We start from the raw sequence: 19,342 nt of genomic DNA on the forward strand, positions 1-19,342 counted from the left end.
TGAAGGTCTTTATTACTTAAAATGTAAAGAACATCCATTTTCCAAGTTGTCTTTGACCGTTATCATGGAAATAAAATTTTAATTGAATTGAGGAAAGCATACAAACAAACACCACCTGCTATATCACCAACTATTATTACCTTACAGCTACAGCATGTACAACCACTACGCTATCTCTATATCCTGCTTTTTGCAAACTAAACAAAACAATGTGCTTCCACAGGTACTCTGAGCCAGACAGCAAGACTTTGGGAAAGAGAAAGGGCAATTTTTATCTTTTTTTTTTAACTCTTTGGGTGTCAAAGTTAAAAGATGTGTTTTACTTCCTTCAGGAAAGAATCATTTGCAAAACTACATTCTTTTATGCTATATACTTTTATTCAGTTAGAAAACTTGTTGCTTAATATGCAAATCAAACTGTGGAAGGGAGGGAGGAAATGGAGCTCAACAAACAAAATAAAGTTGCTCTGCTATGTTGAGACTGCCAGGCTTTTTGTTACTCTACTTGAAAGTAAATGTGACTTGTCTGTAGAGAGTGCTGCTTCAGCAGTTCCAAATGAATTTTAAGTCTGTGCTCCATATTTTCTCTTTTGTTAAATTTAATGTATTCAGCAACACTGAACTGACAATTTAAATAACTACATTTTTAAACAAACGGAGCATTGATGTTAATGCATGAAAATGGTCCAAACCCCTGGGAGTCTTGGTTCCCACCATTGTTTATTCTGACAACAGGATATAATTGCTTACTTACTTGGCAGCAAATTTAACCATCTGCTTGCTTGCATGGTCTCCCACTGCCACAAGAGCCTGGACATTAAACTGCTGCTGACGTAGGACTAAGAAACATTGTTTTCCTGAATAAGACAGAAAGAACACAAATGTATTGACATATCACTTTCAGGTTTTACAAAGAAGGCAAATGCTTCTCTACTTTAAAATCAGGCCAAAATTTACTATCTTCATCAGGCATGTAACGTGTATATGCAGCTTTCGCAGTTAAAATAGTCATACTCGGTTGACAAGCTTTAAAGAAACCCAGGTTCCTACTAGGAGAAACAAAAATGCTTTTAACATGTTTGTTTTGAGAAACAGGCAAATCACTAATTTAAAAAATATTTTAAGTCAAACATTATTTTGTCATTGCATTGATTTATTAAACAAATTTCAAGAAACTTCAGATCACTTTCAACATTCATTTAATAGCTAGTATATTCTACAGGCAAAGGCACTATGTTAACCACCATGGAAGCTTCAATGATGCAGCCACGGAAGTACTAATAAAGAGCTTAGGAACAAGCAGGCAAGCATTCTATGGGGGTGGTCCATTTTACTTTCCACCAAAGTACATTTCAAAGAGCATTTGGAATGACAGACTAGTTTCTTTCATGTTCTATTTCCTTCATTTTTTCTTTATTGTCTTCCTAACCTTCCATCCTTTATAATAGTTCCAAATATTTTTTACTCTAAATAACTTTATAAAAGATCATTCCCTTTATGCCCTACAATCAGTTTTATTTTCACGTATGCCGGGCTTCTTGATTTTCCCTTCTTTTCATAAGGAACCACCATTTCTTATTCTCAACCTTTTGAAAACTATTATTCATAATACATTGCAGTCACTCTGTATCCTTGTGACATCCCTTTCCTCCAAAGCAGATCCTTTTTAAAAGTCTCTGGTCAAGTTTTGGAGAACTACTTCCTCATAAAACAACGTAAATTTTTCCAAGACTACTTTTCTCTTCAGCTTGTCCTGTAAAACAGCAAAAGATAATTTTGGTTTTTAAACCAAGAATTATCCATGCAAAAAAACCCCCAAAAACAAAAAAAAAAAACCAGCAAAAATGCAAGCAGACTTACAGTTATTAATACTTTCAACATAAGAGTATTTCAAAATGAAAATCAGACAGCAATCATGAGTTTAAAAAAACAGGTTGTAAACAAAGTGCCAACACAAACATAATCTATGGATTTCTGGGGTGATACATGATTAACATATTTTTACCACTAAATAGATACTCATTTTCTTTCCTTTGGAATATTATACAGTCACAAAGAAAAATTTTTTTAAAGAAAGTTCCAGTACTAAATAAATTCAAAGGGATTTTAAGACACTGAATGGATAAAGACTGATAAAGTTGAGAAATCTGCATAATAGATCAAAATGACATTATCCCAGGAACTACTGAAACCACAGCCAGATATTAGCCCATTGAGAAGTGAATGTTAACGTGACTAGGAAGCAACGGGTATGATTTAGCATTTTAGCTGCTCTAACAGGGCAGACAGGCAGCAGAGACTTAGCTGCACTACAAAGTCACCCCACAATCAACTCTAATGCTAAAGACCTTGAGAGAAAATGGAGAGCTCTATAGAGCATACAAATGGTGAGCACAGGAAAACATCTCCCAGTCAGGACTGGGGGCAACATTTAGTGTGAGGGTTTGGTATAAAGTAAAACGTTCTGAAATCTAAAGGCCCAGGATCTCATTTAGTCTACCACTTCTTATGAAGGAGCCTGTGGGAAAATTATGAAACCACACTATGCCTTAGTTCTTCATCTGCAAAATGGAAAAAATAACAGATATAACTCAGAGTTTCCTTGACTTTTCTTCATCTTGAAAATTATATAAGTAATATATTTAGAGTTGTGACAATTAATGTTAACTATGAATATTAAATATTAATATTAACTAACTATAAATATTAATGTTTACTACTATTAATAGCAGAACTATCACTGGTTCTTTATTTGAGGATTATCATCCCTATTTTACAGCTGGGTTACTATGTGTGAAAGATATGCTGAGTGCTTAGAACACTAAATAAATATGTTAGACACACATGATAGACTGTTATGTGAAAATGTGATAAAACTATACGTAAGTGTATAATCCCGATTTCGTTTGTATAAAAAGCATATTAAAATTGATTCTGTTGGGGGACAAAAAACCCCCCAACAAAATGTGGCTACTAATGAATGGTGAAATTCCAGGGAATTATTCTGTTCTTCCTAATTGTCTACATTTTCTGAACTTTCTACAATAAATATGTACTACTTTTTTAATTAGAAGAAAATACATTTTAAGACAATGATACAATCAGAGAGCTAGGTATAGAAGGAAGGTAAGGCTTATATATGCTGTCTAAAAGAGACTCACTTCATATTGAAAGACACACAGTGACTGAAAGTAAAGGGATAGAAAAGATAGTTCATGAAAATGGAAAAAAACAAAGAAAAGCTGGGGTCGCAATATCTATGCCAGAAAAAATAGGCTTTAAAACAAAGGCTATATAACAAGAGACAAAGAAGGACCTAGCAATTCTACTTCAGGGTATTTATCCAAAAAAACCTAAAACACTAAATCGAAAAGTCATACATCCATATGTTCATTGCAACATTATTTAAAATAGCCAAGATATGGAAGCTACCCAAGTGTCTATCAACAGATAAATGGATAAAGAAGTAGTGGTGCATATATACAATAGAATATGACTCAGCCATAAAAAAGAATGAAATCTGGCCATCGGCAACAATACAGATGGACCTAGGAGGGCTGTCCAAACTTTTGGCATCTTTGGCCCACACTGGAAGCAGAGTTATGTTGGACTACATATTAAATACACAAACACAAATAAAAACTCATGAGCAAATAAAAGGTTTTAAGGAAATTTACAATTTTGTGTTGGGCCACATTCATAGCCATCCTGGGCCACATGTGGCCTGTGGGCCACAGGTTGGATACTCCTGAGGGTATTGTGCTGAATGAAGTAAGTGAGAGAGGGGAACACAAATGCCATGATTTCACTTATGTGTGGAATCTAAAAACGATAATTGAACAAGCACAATAGAAAGACTCATTGATACACAGACCATTTTGATGGCTGTCAGGTGGGAGGAGGCTTAGAAGGATGGGTGAAGAGGGTGAAGGGATTAAGAAATACAAATTGGCACTTACAGAGGAGTCACAGGGATGTAAAGTACAGCAGAGGGTATAAAGTCAATAAAATTGTAATAACTATGTATGGTATCAGGTGGGTACTCGATTTGTCAGGGTGGTCATTTAGTAAGTTACCTAACATTTAATCATGGTGTTGTACACCTGAAATTAACATAATATTGTATGTCAATTGTAACTGAAAAATAAACAGTTATCTAAATTAAAAAAAAAGAGAGAGAGTGCTTCTGGCTAAGATAGAGACGTACATAGATATGCTTTGCATCCTTGCACAACCAAAGGGAGGACAATGACAAATTTAAGAACAAAAACAACCAGAACTACCACAAAATAAAACTCTACAGAAGTCCAACAGCCAAGGAGTTAAAGAAGAAACATTCATCTAGACTGGCAGGAGGGGCAGAGATGGGCCGCAGGGGTGGAGAGGTGCTGGCGGAGCAGTCCTACATTGACGTGCAGATAAGCTGGGAAGAACTGGGGAGCAAGACAGACAGAGAAACCCAGGGTTCCAGTGTGGGAAACTAAAGCCACAAAACCTCTGGCTATACAAATCTGTGCAGGTTGTAGTGGGGGGAAAAACTCCCACTCATAGGAGAGTTTGCTGGAGAGAAGCACAGGGTCCTACAATGTACACAAACCCACCCACATGGGAATCAGCACCTGAAAGGGCACAATTTGCTTGTGGGTAGCAGGGGAAATGACTGAAAGTGGGGTGAGAGTGAAGTAAGTGGCACTGTTCCCTCTCTGACCCTTCCCCCACATACAGCACCACAACCCACCAAAGTGGGTTGCCCCACCCTGGGGAATACCTAAGGCTCCGGCCCCTTACAACGCAACGGCTGTCCAAAGACAAAGTAATATGGCCCAGATCAAAACTTCAGAAAAAGACCTAAGCAATGAGGAGACACATAACTGATCAGATGCAGAGTTCAAAATACTGGTAATCAGGATGCTCACAGAAATGATTGAGTAGGGATGCAAAATAGAAGTGAAGGATATGCAAAATGATATAAAGAAAAATATACCGGGAACCAACAGTGAAGGGGAGGATACTGGGACTCAAATCAAAAATTGGGAGTAGAAGGAAGAGATAAACATTCAACCAGAACAGAATGAAGAAGCAAAAATTCAAAAACTGAAGGGAGGCTTAAAAAAATTCTGGGACAACTTTAAACGATCTGACATCTGAATCATAGAAGTGCCAGAAGGAGAAGAGGAACAGCAAGAAATTGAAAACTTATTTGAAAAAATAATGGAGAACTTCCCCAATCTGGCCAAGGAAATAGACTTCCAGGAGATCCAGGAAGCTCAGAGAGTCCCAAAGAAGTTGGATCCAAGGAAGCACACACTAAGGTACATCATAATTAATTACCCAAGATTAAGGTTAAGGAGAGAATCTTAAAAGCAGCGAGAGAAAAGGAGACAGTTACCTACAAAGGAGTTCCCGTAAGGCTATTATCTGATGTCTCAAAAGAAACCTTACAGGCAAGAAGGGCCTGGAAAGAAGTATTCAAAGTCGTGAAAGGCAAGGACCTACATCCAAGATGACTCTATCCAGCAAAGCTATCATTTAGAATGGAAGGGCAGATAAAGTGCTTCCCAGAGAAGGTCAAGTTAAAGGAGTTCATCATCACCAAGCCCTTATTACATGAAATGTTAAACGGACTTATCTAAGAAAAAGGAGATCAAAACTACAAATAGTAAAATGACAACAAACTCACAACTATCAACTGAATCTAAAAACAAAAAGAAAAACAAACTAAGCAAACAACTAGAACATGAACAGAATCATAGAAATGGAGATCACATGGAACGAGATCAGCAGGGAGGGGGAGGGAGAGAATGAGGGGAAAGGTACAGGGAATAAGAAGTGTAATTGGTAGGTACATAATAGACAGGGGTAGGTTAAGAATAGTTTAGGAAATGGAGAAGCAAAGAACTTATATATACGACCCATGGACATGAACTAAGTGGGTGGGGAATGCTGGTGGGAGGGGGGAGCATGGTGGAGGAGAATAAAGGGGAGGAAAAAAATGGGAACAACAGTAATAGCATAATCAATAAAATGTGCTTAAAAATAATTGGTTACTTTGAATGTAAGATCATACTACTAGTGTTCTGTTATAAAGGCCATGTGCCAATTTGTGAACTACTTTAAAATTATCATCTAAAATCACATAAAAAAAGACAAGCTGAAATAGCATAATCAATAAAATATACTTAAAAAAATACATATAAAAATATCAGTCATAGATCAAAATCAGCTCTAGGAAATATCTATCCATTCCCTCCCCAGTCTCCCTCCCTTTCCCGGCAAAGAAAAGATTCAGCAGAAGCAGCAGGTAGAACCTGGGAAGTTCTAGGAAATTAAACATAGAAGCAAATGCATTCCCTATGATTTGACATGCCTGCTATTGAAAAGAAATCACGAAATCAATGGTTATGGGTGAAGTGAAGAATGTTTACTGTTCTCTTTAATGTTTAATGTGTTTACTGTTTGTAACTAAAAATTAAACCTCTTCTTTATATAAAAAAATCCAACAGATGGGAGGAAGGGGGTGAAGCACAAAAACGAGATCAATGGAGCATAAGAAAGAATTGAGAAAAGATTCTAATTCTAGATGGAATTCAGAAGTTTTAAGGAAAAAACCCAACAAATAAAAAGCAGTAAAAAAAAAAAAAAAAGGAACTGAATATTAAGTATACAATAGAGGATGGGAAAGCTTTCTAAGTTTAAATATTATAGAATGTCTATATAGAAAAAATTAAAAGAAAACACTCAGGCAATAGTATCTTCCAAATGACATATAACCTATATGAATTAATATCTTTAATACATAAAGATCTTACAGACACATATGTAAAAAAACATTGAGATCCCAATAGATAAAAGGGCAATAGACTAAACCAGATAATTTGAAAGAAAAAGAAGAAAAACCTAGTATGGAAAAAAATGTTACTGGAAAAGAAAGTAATTCAAGTTGAAGCAAACAATGATGACATTACTTACCTCTCAATTTTGCAAAGATTTAAAAATATGTAGTATTATCCAGTGCTTGAGAGAATTAAGTGAAAATGTCCCTAACTTGCTGATGGCAAAGTAGACCTGCCCAAAACTTTCAGAGAATAGTTTGGCAACAGGCATTAAAAGCCTTACAGATGTTCTCTTGGACTCAAGAAATACATTTCTTAGAATGTATATTAAGAAAATTAGGTATGGAAAGAGTCATAGTGACAAAGATGTTCCTTAACAGTGTAACTTACATAAGAGAGCTAAACTTCTATTATCACTCACTTCATACTAATGTAGTCTTTACTAGCGGAACAGATCTACATGTGACTCTAATTCTATGGTCTCCAAACATTCTGTATTCAAAGCACTTTCATTACTAGAATCCAGATAGTCCACTCAAAAACAAATTTTTTTTAAGATTCCAAACAAAAACAAAAAAATATCAGTACTGGTTTCCTGGTAAATTCAAAGTACTTTTGAGACCAAGTTCTTGCCAGGTGTTGGTAAACAAAATTGTTCTCTCTTTGGCTCTGCTTGGTAGTATACTGCTCTGTATAATTTGCTTAGTTCAATGTTTTGCAAGCTATTATTTTATAGACACTGATGAATGATAAAAAGCAGCCGAGTGTTTAAAACCCCTTTTATATAACTTTTATTTATTTTTAGAGGGAGGGGAAAGGAAGGAAAAAGAGAGGGAGAGAAACATCAATGTCTGGTTGCCTCTGCAGCACCCCCTACTGGGCACCTGGCCTGCAATCCAGGCATGTGCCCTGGGATTCGCACCAGTGACCCTTTGGTTCATAAGCTGGCACTCAATCCACTGAGCCACACCAGCCAGGGCCCTTTTATATAAATTAAAAAAAAAAAAAAAAGGATATACCCATGCTTGTAAATATTTTTCTTCCCTGGAAGAACCCACAAGAAAAAAAAGAGGTTATTTTTTGGGGAAGTGATTGTGACGGGATAGAGGAGCTAGAATGGTGAGGCTTTTATTTTTCATTTTATATCTTTCTGTACTATTGAAATTTTTATTTATTTTTTATTCTAAGAAGTATAGAATTTCTCAGTTTAGCAAACAGTCCCTACTGCACTTAAGCTGGCACAGAAACTTTATAGGACAGATAAACCAATTGCTAAATACTAATGTTTCTTCTTGGAACTTTCCAATCAAGAGATAGTTTACAGAAAGATACAGAGTCAATCTTCAAAACAGCTGAATGAAGTCATTATATTTAGACAGTTTAAATTTAAGGGATTAACAGTTAAAAATGTGTTGAATTTTGATTCTTAAATTTTCAGAAGTACCTTATTTCTTAAATTTCACAGAAGTACTGTTTTAGGAAAATGTCAAGTTGGAAACCTTTTTTTACAGCACCATGAGTGCAATCTTTATTTCTGAGCTGAAGAACAGAAGTGGTAGGTAGTCAGGACAAAAAAGTTTATTCTCATTTCCATTTTGGTGATGCCCCTTATGAACTGGGCCTTTGTGGAAGAACTAGGTATCAAAGATGTTAGGCAATCACGTTTTCGTCTCTTCCTACACTGTCTTTTAGCTTGCCAAACTCCTAAATTCATTATTTAAATAATGTACCTTAACTCCCTAATTCCCCAAAATTAACATTATCCTACATCATTTATGTTAATTAGGGAACAAAGCAGCAAAGACCTAACTGTTTTAAATACCTTCCATTTGTTATTTCCCCTAAAATATTTTTGGCAAGCATAGAAGTTGAGGTTCTGATCTTTGGTATTAAAAATCCTAAATTATCTGTTTACCAAAATAATTTAGCTATTTTTTTCTAAGTGGAAGTTAAGTTTTTAGGAAAAAGATTATTGAAAGAAAATTATTTTATGCCAATGACTTCCATGTAGTATGTAAAAAGTTTGAAAGGAACCACTGATATTTCATTTGCTCTTTCAATATACAGACTTAAGTTTAAAAGCTTTCACAATGGAAAGAAACTAATACTTAATACTTAAGAATGTATAAAAACACTGCCCTTTAAGGCAAAATATACAGATACTTGTTATGTAAACAGACTCAATTTTTTTTTTTTTTTGCACAACAGGATTCAAGTTGTCACACTTTTGACACTGTGATTTTGACACTTCCATTTCCTTATTTATAGTTTTTTACAGTGTTGTTCTACTTGAAATTGCTAGCAGTTTGTTTTTCCAAAGCCAGTTTTAATGTGTTACTACTTTTGAAGTTAAAACACATGAATGATTCCAAATAAATCATATTTATTGACATTTTTCCAATGTAAGATGAGGGAAGAAAGGAACAGCAGCAATCAGGGCTATGCGGAGTCAAAGCATAAGATTTCATTTGTTTTTTTAGATGATCTACTTTGGCAGAAATAAAAAAAAAAACACTGACAAGAACTGTTAGCAAGATGTGAAGCAAGTGGTACTGTCACATTCTAAAAAAATTTTAGAGCCAAAGAGAGAACACCTGTAGGATAACTGAATATAGCTATACTGAAAGGTTATTCTGGTATTAAAAATTTTAAATGTGCATATGCATACCCTTCAACCCAGCAACTTCACTTCTAGATATCTATCTTGGAGAAATATTACCTTATGTAGGTCTATAACAAGTATCATGGAAGAATCTCCAAGAAAAATTTTTCACTGAAAATTTTAAAAGTTGCAAAGAAACATGTAAAATGTGTGATCTATATAAAATAAGACAAGCTAAAACTCAAACACAAAACAAATAAAAAACTACGTATCTGTGTGTGCACTCACATACATATATTAAAAAGCAAGATTTTTGGAAAGATGCTGAACAAATGATTAAGAATTAATAGAGCCCTGGCTAGTGTGGCTCAGTGGATTGAATGCCAGCCTGCAAACCAAAAGGGTGCCAGTTCGATTCCCAGTCAGGGCACATGCCTGCGTTCTGGGCCAGGTCCCAGGTTGGGGGTGTATGAGAGGCAATTGATCAATGCATCTCTCACACGCCAATGTTTCTCTTCCTTGCCTTTTCCCTCCCTTCTCCTCTCTATAAGTAAATAAACCAAATTCTAAAAAACGAGAAAAAAAGATTAGAAACGGTTGAAGCAGATGATAGGCAGTAAAAAAAGAAAAAAGTGAGTATCATTTCTTTATTCTTTGAAGAATTCATGTGAAAATATTACTTGGGTAACTTATAACTTAAACACAAACGCACATAAAACTTAAAAACAAAATTAGGTTTTCCAATTAAAAATTGTGAAGATCAGATTAATGCAAAATTACAATTTTTTCTGAAACTTAACCTAGTACAATACTAAGAGAACACTACCCACACCTTTGCCAAATTTAGTTTATTTCAAGAATCTACAAATAGTTCAACATTACAAAATCCATTATTGTAAAATCAAGTCAATTGCATGTAGTTGATTCTTGTTGTCATAATTATGTTCTATAAAGTCTTCAAGAACAATGAATTACCAAATACTGAACCACTGCTCCTAGGGGAAATAAAGGGTTAGGTTCCTGTGAACCTTTGGTCACAATATTTTCATTAGTCCATCAATACATTAGCTTGTTTTGTGTGTTTCTGTTTAAAGACACCTTATTTAATATATGTAGAATTGATTCAGTAACACTGAACTCACAGCCAATAGCACTATACCTCATGCTTGTACGAAGTTTATCTAAAACATGTATCTTCTCTGTAAGGCTTAGTATATAGTCTTCTCGTACTTACGAACACTAGAAAACACTTCAGCACTATGCCTGGGGGCCATTTTAAGCTAAATCACCAACAAAAAGCACAAAACTAGAGAATGTTGCATTAAACAGCTTGTGAAAGGGACACCTGCTTGTGAGACCTGATTCAGGAAGGCAGAGCTTCACCATGCTTGACTTCAGCTGGGAATGTATGCACTGGGCAACTCAAATTTTTTGCCACTCTCATATCTGGCATGCCTGTGAATGGCAGTGAAAGTGCTGCACACATTTACTTTGAGGTTACAAATACATTTTAGCAAATAGGTGAATTTCTAAGTATATAACCCATAAACAATGAGAATCAACTGTATTTTTAATTTTTTATTATATGGAAAATTTCAAACCAACACAAAAAGAGGGAGACTGATATAATAAACCTCTACATAAATACACTCAATGCAATTATATTTTGAGGGGAAAAAATTGCTGGAAAAAGGTCTGGAAAATTTAATATCTATTTCTGATAACAGAAAACCTGGGCTAGAAGAAAAGTTTAATATTTTTTATACTGTGGCATTGTTCTCTAATGACATTTTATACAGAACACCAGTCATGAAATAACTTATCAGGAGTTTAAATCTCTGCTGTGTGAAAAATCCTTCATTGTGGGAATCATTATAGGACTAGAGAGAATCTACTAATTATTGTAAAGAGCAACAATAAGAAATGAGATAAACATTTGAAAGAAAAGGACAAAATTATCATTATTTGTAAACGATACCTATGTCCACCTATAATCCTCATGTGCTTAGGTTATCAATTCATGCCCATTCTTTTCTCAGGTTTAACCCAATCCACTTATCCTTCAATGCCTGTATATTTGAAGCAAACCCCAGCGATAGTATTTCATCTATATATAGTTAAGTATGAATCCCTAAGAGATAAAATCTTTTAAAAATGTTACCACAGTACTATTATCTCAACCAAAAAATAAACAACTTTTAACCTCAAATATCCAATCAATGTTCCAAGAGCCTCAAATAGCCCCCCTTTTTTAACTGTATATTTAAAATAGGATCCAAATAAGTGATTAACTTAGAGATAGCCTAAGTCTGTTTAAACCCATAGGTTCCCTCTCTCCTTTCAACTTATTTGTGGAAGAGATGAAGGTTTTGTTTTTTTTTTTGCCCAGTAGCTTTCTGTATTTTAATCTTGCTAATTACATCCACTGTCATTTAATATGTTCCCTTGTCCTATGTTTTTCTTGTAAGTTAGTAGTTCGATCTAAAGGCTTAATGAGATTCAGGTAAAATTTTTTAGGCATTGGATGGTACTGTGCTTTTTCATGAATAGATATAAAATATTTTTGGTTATCTCTTTATTTTGTTGTTAGAAACCACAGATCATCAATGTGCCTAGATAATTTAATATATTTAGATAATTTACCAGGGGCAAAATTATTGATGTTCTAACATCCTTCTTTTCACTTTATTAGTTGAAATACTTCCTTAAAAAATAAAAAATATATAAATAAGGAGACACTTCTTCACATCTACCAGATGGTTAACCACTAATATAATTTATACAGAAATAATACTTTCTCTTTATTCTCCAGTTTCCAAAATAGTGAGATATTCCATTGGTGACCAACTAGGTTTTGTTTGTTTGTCTTAGCATTATTATATACTTATGGATTTAAACAAAGCATAACTGATGTTTCAATTCATGCTGTTATCCTTACTGATACATTGTTCCATTTTGGGGATGGGGTGAAGAGAAGAATTCTCAGCCTTACATGTAGCATGAATTCTATCTTTTAATTTGCTAAATAACCATGCTTAGGAAACCAAGTGACTATTTGGGACAAAAAAAAAGGTCCCACACTAATGGGAGAAAGAAAAGTAAATTAGGGATTACAATACAATGTGATTTATCTGTTGGTAGAATAAATGGCCCAACCTTTCAGAAAGGCAAGCCAACATTTTTTAAAATGTTAAAACTCCACCAGTATTCTTCTCATTAGTATTCATCTGATTGGGGAGAGAATATTGGAAGACTAGACAAACTGTTATAGTAGTGATCATGAGAGAGACATATGTATAAAATGTTGGGATTTTTAAAATGAGCCCATATTAATTCTATAATAAGTATTTAAAACACAATGTTAAGAAATGCTGTAACACAGAATGTATTAAATACTGCAGAAGGAATTACCTTTTAGGGAGACAGATGGCGTCTTAGAAAGCTTCTGGATTGTTTGTATTCCGCCAATACAACTCACTATGAGAAGTTGGGCAAGTTGTTTTATCATTCTGAACCTTAGCTTCCTCATTTATGCCTGTTCTGCCTACATCACAAATTTACAGGGATGATCAAGTGTGAAAAAGTGGGTGAAAAGCATAAAGTTATAAACTAATATCATTAATATTTTTAGACAATTCTGAACACTAGGCTAGGACAATTTTCCATAAGGAACTGAGTTTGTCTAAACTACCCTTATCTTTCTTTTCTATTAATGCTCAATGCTTAGTACTGTCCAACAGAACTTTCTACAATGACAAAAACATTCTGTATTTGTGCTGTCTATGCAACATGTGAGCCAACAGCCATTATGGCTATTAAGCACTCAAAATACATCTAATGACTGAGCTACTGAATTTCAATTTTAATAACTACATGTAGCCAATGACCACTGCATTATACAACCCAATCTTAGCCTTATCTCTCTTCCACCTCTCTCCTTATCCAAATATTACAAATATAAGAATATTAACAAATGAATCCTGCTGATGTGGCTCAGTGGACTGAATGCCAGCCTGCGAACTGAAGGGTCACCAGTTCGATACCCAGTCAGGGCACATGCCTGGGTGTGGGCCGGGTCCCCAGTTGGGGGCATGAGAGAGGGAAGTGATCGATGTATCTCTCATGCATTGATGTTTCTCTCCCTCTCTTCCCCTCCCTCTAAAAATAAATAAATAAAATCTTATAAAAAGACTATTAACAAACTAAAAGCTTCTCAAAAACATTCTTTACTTTGAAAAATTAAACTCAGATTTCATCTGAGTCTTTAAGGTCAAATTATATTTAAGGATGTCTTATAAGAACCTAAAATTAATTAACCACGGACTAATATTTTACAGCGATTTAAAAAAGATCACAAGTGTTTTTGTTTTAAAGACTTACTTTGGTCTGTGAAATATTTGCAAAACAAAAAATTCAGTCCTTACCAAAAAGGCTTTCTTTAGTCATTAAATCAATCTTACCTTTAGCTCTGCTTGTATGAACCCTTGCACGCACCCAAACAACTTCATCAGCTTTTTGTACTGTCAAATCGCTAACCCGAACCAAAACTCGATCTATAGCAAATAAATGAAACAGTTTTTGTAATTTAGAATTTACAAAGAGATCATAATTATTTTGCTTTGACAGCCGGCATAAGTACTTTGTATTAATTTTCAACCTGACACCTTTTAAAAAATCACCCTCCATATACAATTTGCTTCATTTTGTGAACTTTCTAAATATATTTCTAAAATCTACTCAGTTCTCTTTCACCTTCACTGCCACCATCCCAGACCAAAGTACCATTATCTGTTGCCTAAATTATAGCAATAACCTTCTAAATGGCAATCCCTAATCCTCTACTTCAGTCTATACTGGAGTCAAAGAGATTGTTTCAAAATACAAATAGGCTGAACATTTCAATGACTTGTAAGGCCAACAACATACGGTCCATCTTTACCGCCTTTGCCTAAATGGACATGGTATTTTAGCTTGCTTGCCAAAGTACGTAAGTCAGCTAGCTGTAGGGGAGGACTGAGCCAGGCCTGGACAGTAATGGTAGCCCATTCGCTAGGATACACTAACTCATTCAGGGAATGGCATGTTGTTCAAACTGAGCTAATCAAAGTCCTTCTCTGGAACTTAATATACAGACACTGGGAATGAAGCTCTCCCCCAGGGCTGCTGAACTGAGATAGTGTAGGCCCAGGGCTGTAGACACCATCTGCCTCTCTACCTGAGTTTGTAGGATGAGAGAATGAGGCCAATAAGGGAAGCAGAGCCAAGAAGTGCAGGCAGAAAGCATTGACAATACTGCTTGAACCGCTAGATCCAATCATGCCTCAGGCCACCTAACTTTGTTCCCCTAGTTATGTTAGCCAATAAATTCTGGCTATGAGGCCCAACAATTATGTCCCCTAATACTAATAACAAAGTACTACATGCATCCAGAGTCCCCAAGCAGGAAAACTGTGACAAAACAACTACTATGTAAAGATAGTGATGAGAGGCAATCATGATCCAGAAATCACTTTATTTTTAAAATATGCAGTAATTTGAGTATTAAAAAATTTATGTATTAATTAAAAACAGAGTAATAGACATGAAAACCACATCAAGAGGTATAAAAGATCTTTCTCAAGGGTTATGTTGTCTAACCAAATCTGTCAATATCTCTTGCAGTAAAACCTAGTTACTACAATACTAAAAATACCTTTCGTGGGGATATTATAATGAAGTCAAAAGAGGTATTTATTAACCTACTTTGTCAAAATGTACTTATTTTGTCTCTTGAAGCAGAGATATAGCTAAGAGAGAATCAGATTTATAGAATACAATGGTTATCATTTCCAAAAGCAGTGAATGAATAGGAATTTTTAAGCCATTGGGCATCACAAGAGATTTTCTATAAAATGTTGCTTATAGACTTCATGAGATAAACCAACTTCCAAAGTCTGCTGTTTAAACTCAGGCAAAAGAAAGGGTGAAACAAAAAAGACAGACAAAACAGCATAAAAATTGAAGTCAGATTTGGAAATGCCAAAATTGAAAAAGCCAGTGACTACTAAGTAGGCAATAAAAACTCGGAATCAAATGAAGCATGACAACACACATCTGGGTAGACATAAACATAATGACTGCATAATTTTTACAGTACTTTGAAAAAGACAGAATAATGGCTCTTCTTTCATGTGATATTCCAACTAATTAGTATTGGGGTTCTCAACCTTTAACTTATCTACACATACTTGAGGTACACACCATACTTGCACCAGTATGGCTGGCTTAGGCAATGATTTGTGGCAGCAGAGTTTCACTTCGAAAAACTACCGCCTCCTCCACACTTTTAAGTCACTGGTATTAGAATAAAGAAATTTGGAGAAATGGAAACATATGGGGAAGGAAATTTTGCCTGAACAAAGTATTAGGATTTTAGCAGAGGTAAAAACAAAGGCAGAATTTTACTGTTATGTTACTCTAATGGGATTATATACATAGTTTTGTTTTATTCTGGTGGGAGAGTTTGTAAGTGAAAAAGTTGTTTGCATTTACCGGCCAAAAGGGAACAGTAATAATGGCAACAGGTGATTGAGGCTTAGGTAACAGACTGAAACTCCAGTGAGCTTCTTCTTATTAGAGCTCAAGGAAGTCCAGCTCAGGAAGATAGTTAAGCTAAAAACAAAATCTCAAATGACCCCTCTCCAGCTTGCCCTGGCAGGGGAATATCATCTCCAAACTATATTGCTTCTATCCCATTTTATACGCAATCATTTTACTACACCATCTTCATCTTTTAGAAATGGTTAATTTTTAGCAAATTATTTTGGTCTTTTACTGCACACTGTCCCATAAAGTTGGGAAGGAAAGTGATCATGCAATAAACTAATCCAAAATAACAATAAAATTGACCTAGAGGTATGTTATTTCCAAAGCATAAAATTCATAGGCAAGTCTCTAAATTAGAAGCACTTAATTACCTCCAGTGGGCTAGAACTTAAAAGTCTGCAGTTGTACTAGAGACTGAAAGACATAACTTGGGGTGTCTACCAAAAGAAAAATGATTGTTCAATAGCTGAGTAAGATAATTTGTTGAAAAAACAAAAAATAAAAATAAAAACAAAAGGCAGGCAGATGTTTACAAATAGAAAACCTACAGGTCTGAAAGAAACAATTAACATGTGACAAGTTAATTCTAAAGAAAACCAATAAAGTCAAGGGGAGAAGTAAAGAAGGTAGCTTCATAAAGCACCAAAAAAAAAGGTTGCATATTATGAAGGCAGTTACTATTAACCATTCTCTTATCTCCTCGGCCAGAGTTAAATCTTAAAATTTTACCTGATCACTTAGGAATATCTTTTTAATATAGTTTAATATTTAAAATATACTCACATTATTTTCTTCCCTTTCTAGAGTAAGGACCCTTAACTGATGACATTTATACAGGGTTATAACATCTGCTTGGGTTATCACTGTAATTTAAGTTTTTCAGAGCTATGCCAACCTTAATTAAAACTTCATGAAGAGATTTCCTGGAATTAGAAGGAAAAAAGGCTTTATTTATTATCACATAGCTACTAACCTGATTTTTCCTGTGACTGTATCATTGAAGATACTCCATATCTTTCTTTAGCATAATCCTACAAAAAATGTTTTTGCATTATGACTTTTTACTTAAGTTTAGGAAACACATAAATACAAATAACAATGTAAAATTAAATTCATTTTAACTTTCAAGGTCATTTTAATAAATCAAAGAGTCATAATTTCAAAATATGGAAATCTGTCATATCATTTACATATGTACTCTGTAGGAAAAGGATAAACACCAGTTTCTAGTTAGTTTTGAAGATCTCTATTCCTGGATGGACATACCATACATAACAGTGCTCTCAGATAAAATTTACACATGTGCAACACATCTTAACTACCTTCTTCAAAATAAGAATAAACTACTTCAAACAGGGATATAAATTTCCTCTGTGAAGGGAGTAGGATGAAGTACCACAGTTTTAACTTCCTATTACAGTAAGAGATGTTCAAAGAGAACCAACATTTTTGGGTAAGCTTTCTGAGCACCAGATGTCCACATTTTTAGAAATCAGAGAGGTTGGATAAAAGCTAAGTACAACTTTCCTTTTGGAAAACATTAAAAAAAATCCACCAACTTCCTGTTTCTAAAAATCAGCTTCAGCATGCCAGGTTACAAGTAACAATTGCAATATAATACCAAATTTCTTTTTAGATTTAAAAGTCAGAAACAGGAAAGAAGAGATCTAGGGTCCAGACTATTATCAAAATATTATATTTATTAAGTAGATAAGTGGTCTTTTAATCTCACTTTACTTCAAAAATGATCTTTTAATAAAAATCCTTCTAGCTATGACACAACTCTGACATGTCTACCTTATATGTAGACCTTAACTATCTGCAAGGTTGCATTAGTTTATATAATTAATCAGATCAAGAAGACCCAAAGTAATTTCTGTAGATTTTACAAGTCAACTTAAGATACATGTGAAACAATTAGTTTCCGTCACCCTATAGCTACCTGTTGGAATCCTCTCCTTTAAATCTGACGGATAGTGGTTGTTTTGTTTACACCAAAATAAACCAAAGAAGATGTTAAGATGCTTACTGCACTTTTTTTTGGTGGGGGGGGGGTACTACTACTACTACTACTACTAAAAAATACACCTTAAAAGCAAAAGATAACCCCAACCCTATTAGATAGTTACACAATATATCGTTAGTGTAAACGGATTACTATTCATATTAAAGCAACAGATATACCACCTAATAGTCTTCAAATGACCTATTCCTTATGTACTTTATAACAAATTCATAATTCCACAAGAGAAAAATAAGGAGCCAGGTAATGATTAAAGACTCAGTTTTAATACAACACATTGTAGGATGGTATCAAACTTTCACTTCTAAAAAGCACTGAAAGACCCCCTGGGTGTAATGAATTACCCACACGATCTTGGGTCACTTCATTTCAAATGCATTCTCTGCAAACTTCCTACCTCACTGAGTCACTTAGAGGGAGAAGGAAAATAAAGATGACAAGTGTTCTTTAAAACTGTCACGGAAAACTGTCATTAAACATAAAGTCAGACCGTTTTACGAAGTACTGTCATTACTTGCAAAAACATTAGGAACACGAGGACTGAGTAAAAATCGATTACTAGTCGGCATTAAAATTTTCCGAGATGGTGGTGATGGATTAAGCGAAGCACGTCCCTAACCCAGGGAGGCTTCAGTGTGACCTCGCCGCTCCTACTTCCGGGGCAAGGGGTGCTTCATGTGCACCCTATCCCGCGGCACGCTTCCTGTAAGCCAGGCCTGTAAGAAATGCGATCCGGAGTGGGTCTGGCCACGTTGCTCGGGCAAGGGCCCTGGAGTCCCGGTGAGGGATGTCGGCGTCCGAACCTCAGGCCCGCGGCCTCCAGGTAAGATGCCGACAAGGACCCCAAGGAAAGGGCCCGCTCACCCTACTCCCTCCCTCAGCGCGATCCAGCCCAGGGATCTGTCCTCCCAGGCCCGAGGAAGGTGGAAACCCACTTCCGCCGCGTCCATGACCTCCCGTGGTTTCTCCGGAGTCTTGCGGCTGGCGCTGGCGCTGGGCATCGCGACAATGGGACAGGGTAGAAATCACGACCCTCCCTCTCAGGCTTCCGTACGGTAGGACAAAAGGAATTCTCCCTCCAGCACGGTTTCTGCCCTCTCCGTACTCCCGTCACAGCAAACGCTCTCAAACTCCGCGTGGAGGCTCGACTCCGGAAGTATCGCGAGAAGTGCCACTCTCTCGAGATCACGGAGCGCTGTAAGGGAAGCGGCGTCGCGCCCTCGTCGCCTCTTGCCCCGCCCCAAAGGGTGTTTAGCTGGAGTTGGAGGGAAATCCTGGGAATTAGCTGTAGTCTCGCGG

At 35.6% G+C, this 19,342-nt stretch overlaps 1 protein-coding gene across 1 annotated transcript in view; it reads right to left on the bottom strand.

Moving 5' to 3' along the window:
• Nucleotides 1–19,259, bottom strand: part of DARS1 (aspartyl-tRNA synthetase 1) — a 62,487-nt gene extending 43,228 nt beyond the window's left edge. Inside the window, exons 1-4 of the mRNA XM_054562686.1 lie at nt 18,979–19,259; nt 16,994–17,051; nt 13,896–13,988; nt 755–857 (exon numbers count right to left, since the gene is read on the bottom strand). Coding sequence (XP_054418661.1) covers nt 755–857; nt 13,896–13,988; nt 16,994–17,051; nt 18,979–19,044 — 320 coding nt within the window. The 5' untranslated portion in view covers nt 19,045–19,259. The remainder of the gene's footprint in view (nt 1–754; nt 858–13,895; nt 13,989–16,993; nt 17,052–18,978) is intronic.
• Between the last annotated feature and the right edge of the window lie 83 nt (nt 19,260–19,342).

This window comes from Pteronotus mesoamericanus, unplaced genomic scaffold (assembly GCF_021234165.1).
Source record: "Pteronotus mesoamericanus isolate MK-2021 breed Mesoamerican mustached bat unplaced genomic scaffold, CSHL_Meso_final scaffold_651, whole genome shotgun sequence".
NCBI classification, from domain to species: domain Eukaryota; kingdom Metazoa; phylum Chordata; class Mammalia; order Chiroptera; family Mormoopidae; genus Pteronotus; species Pteronotus mesoamericanus.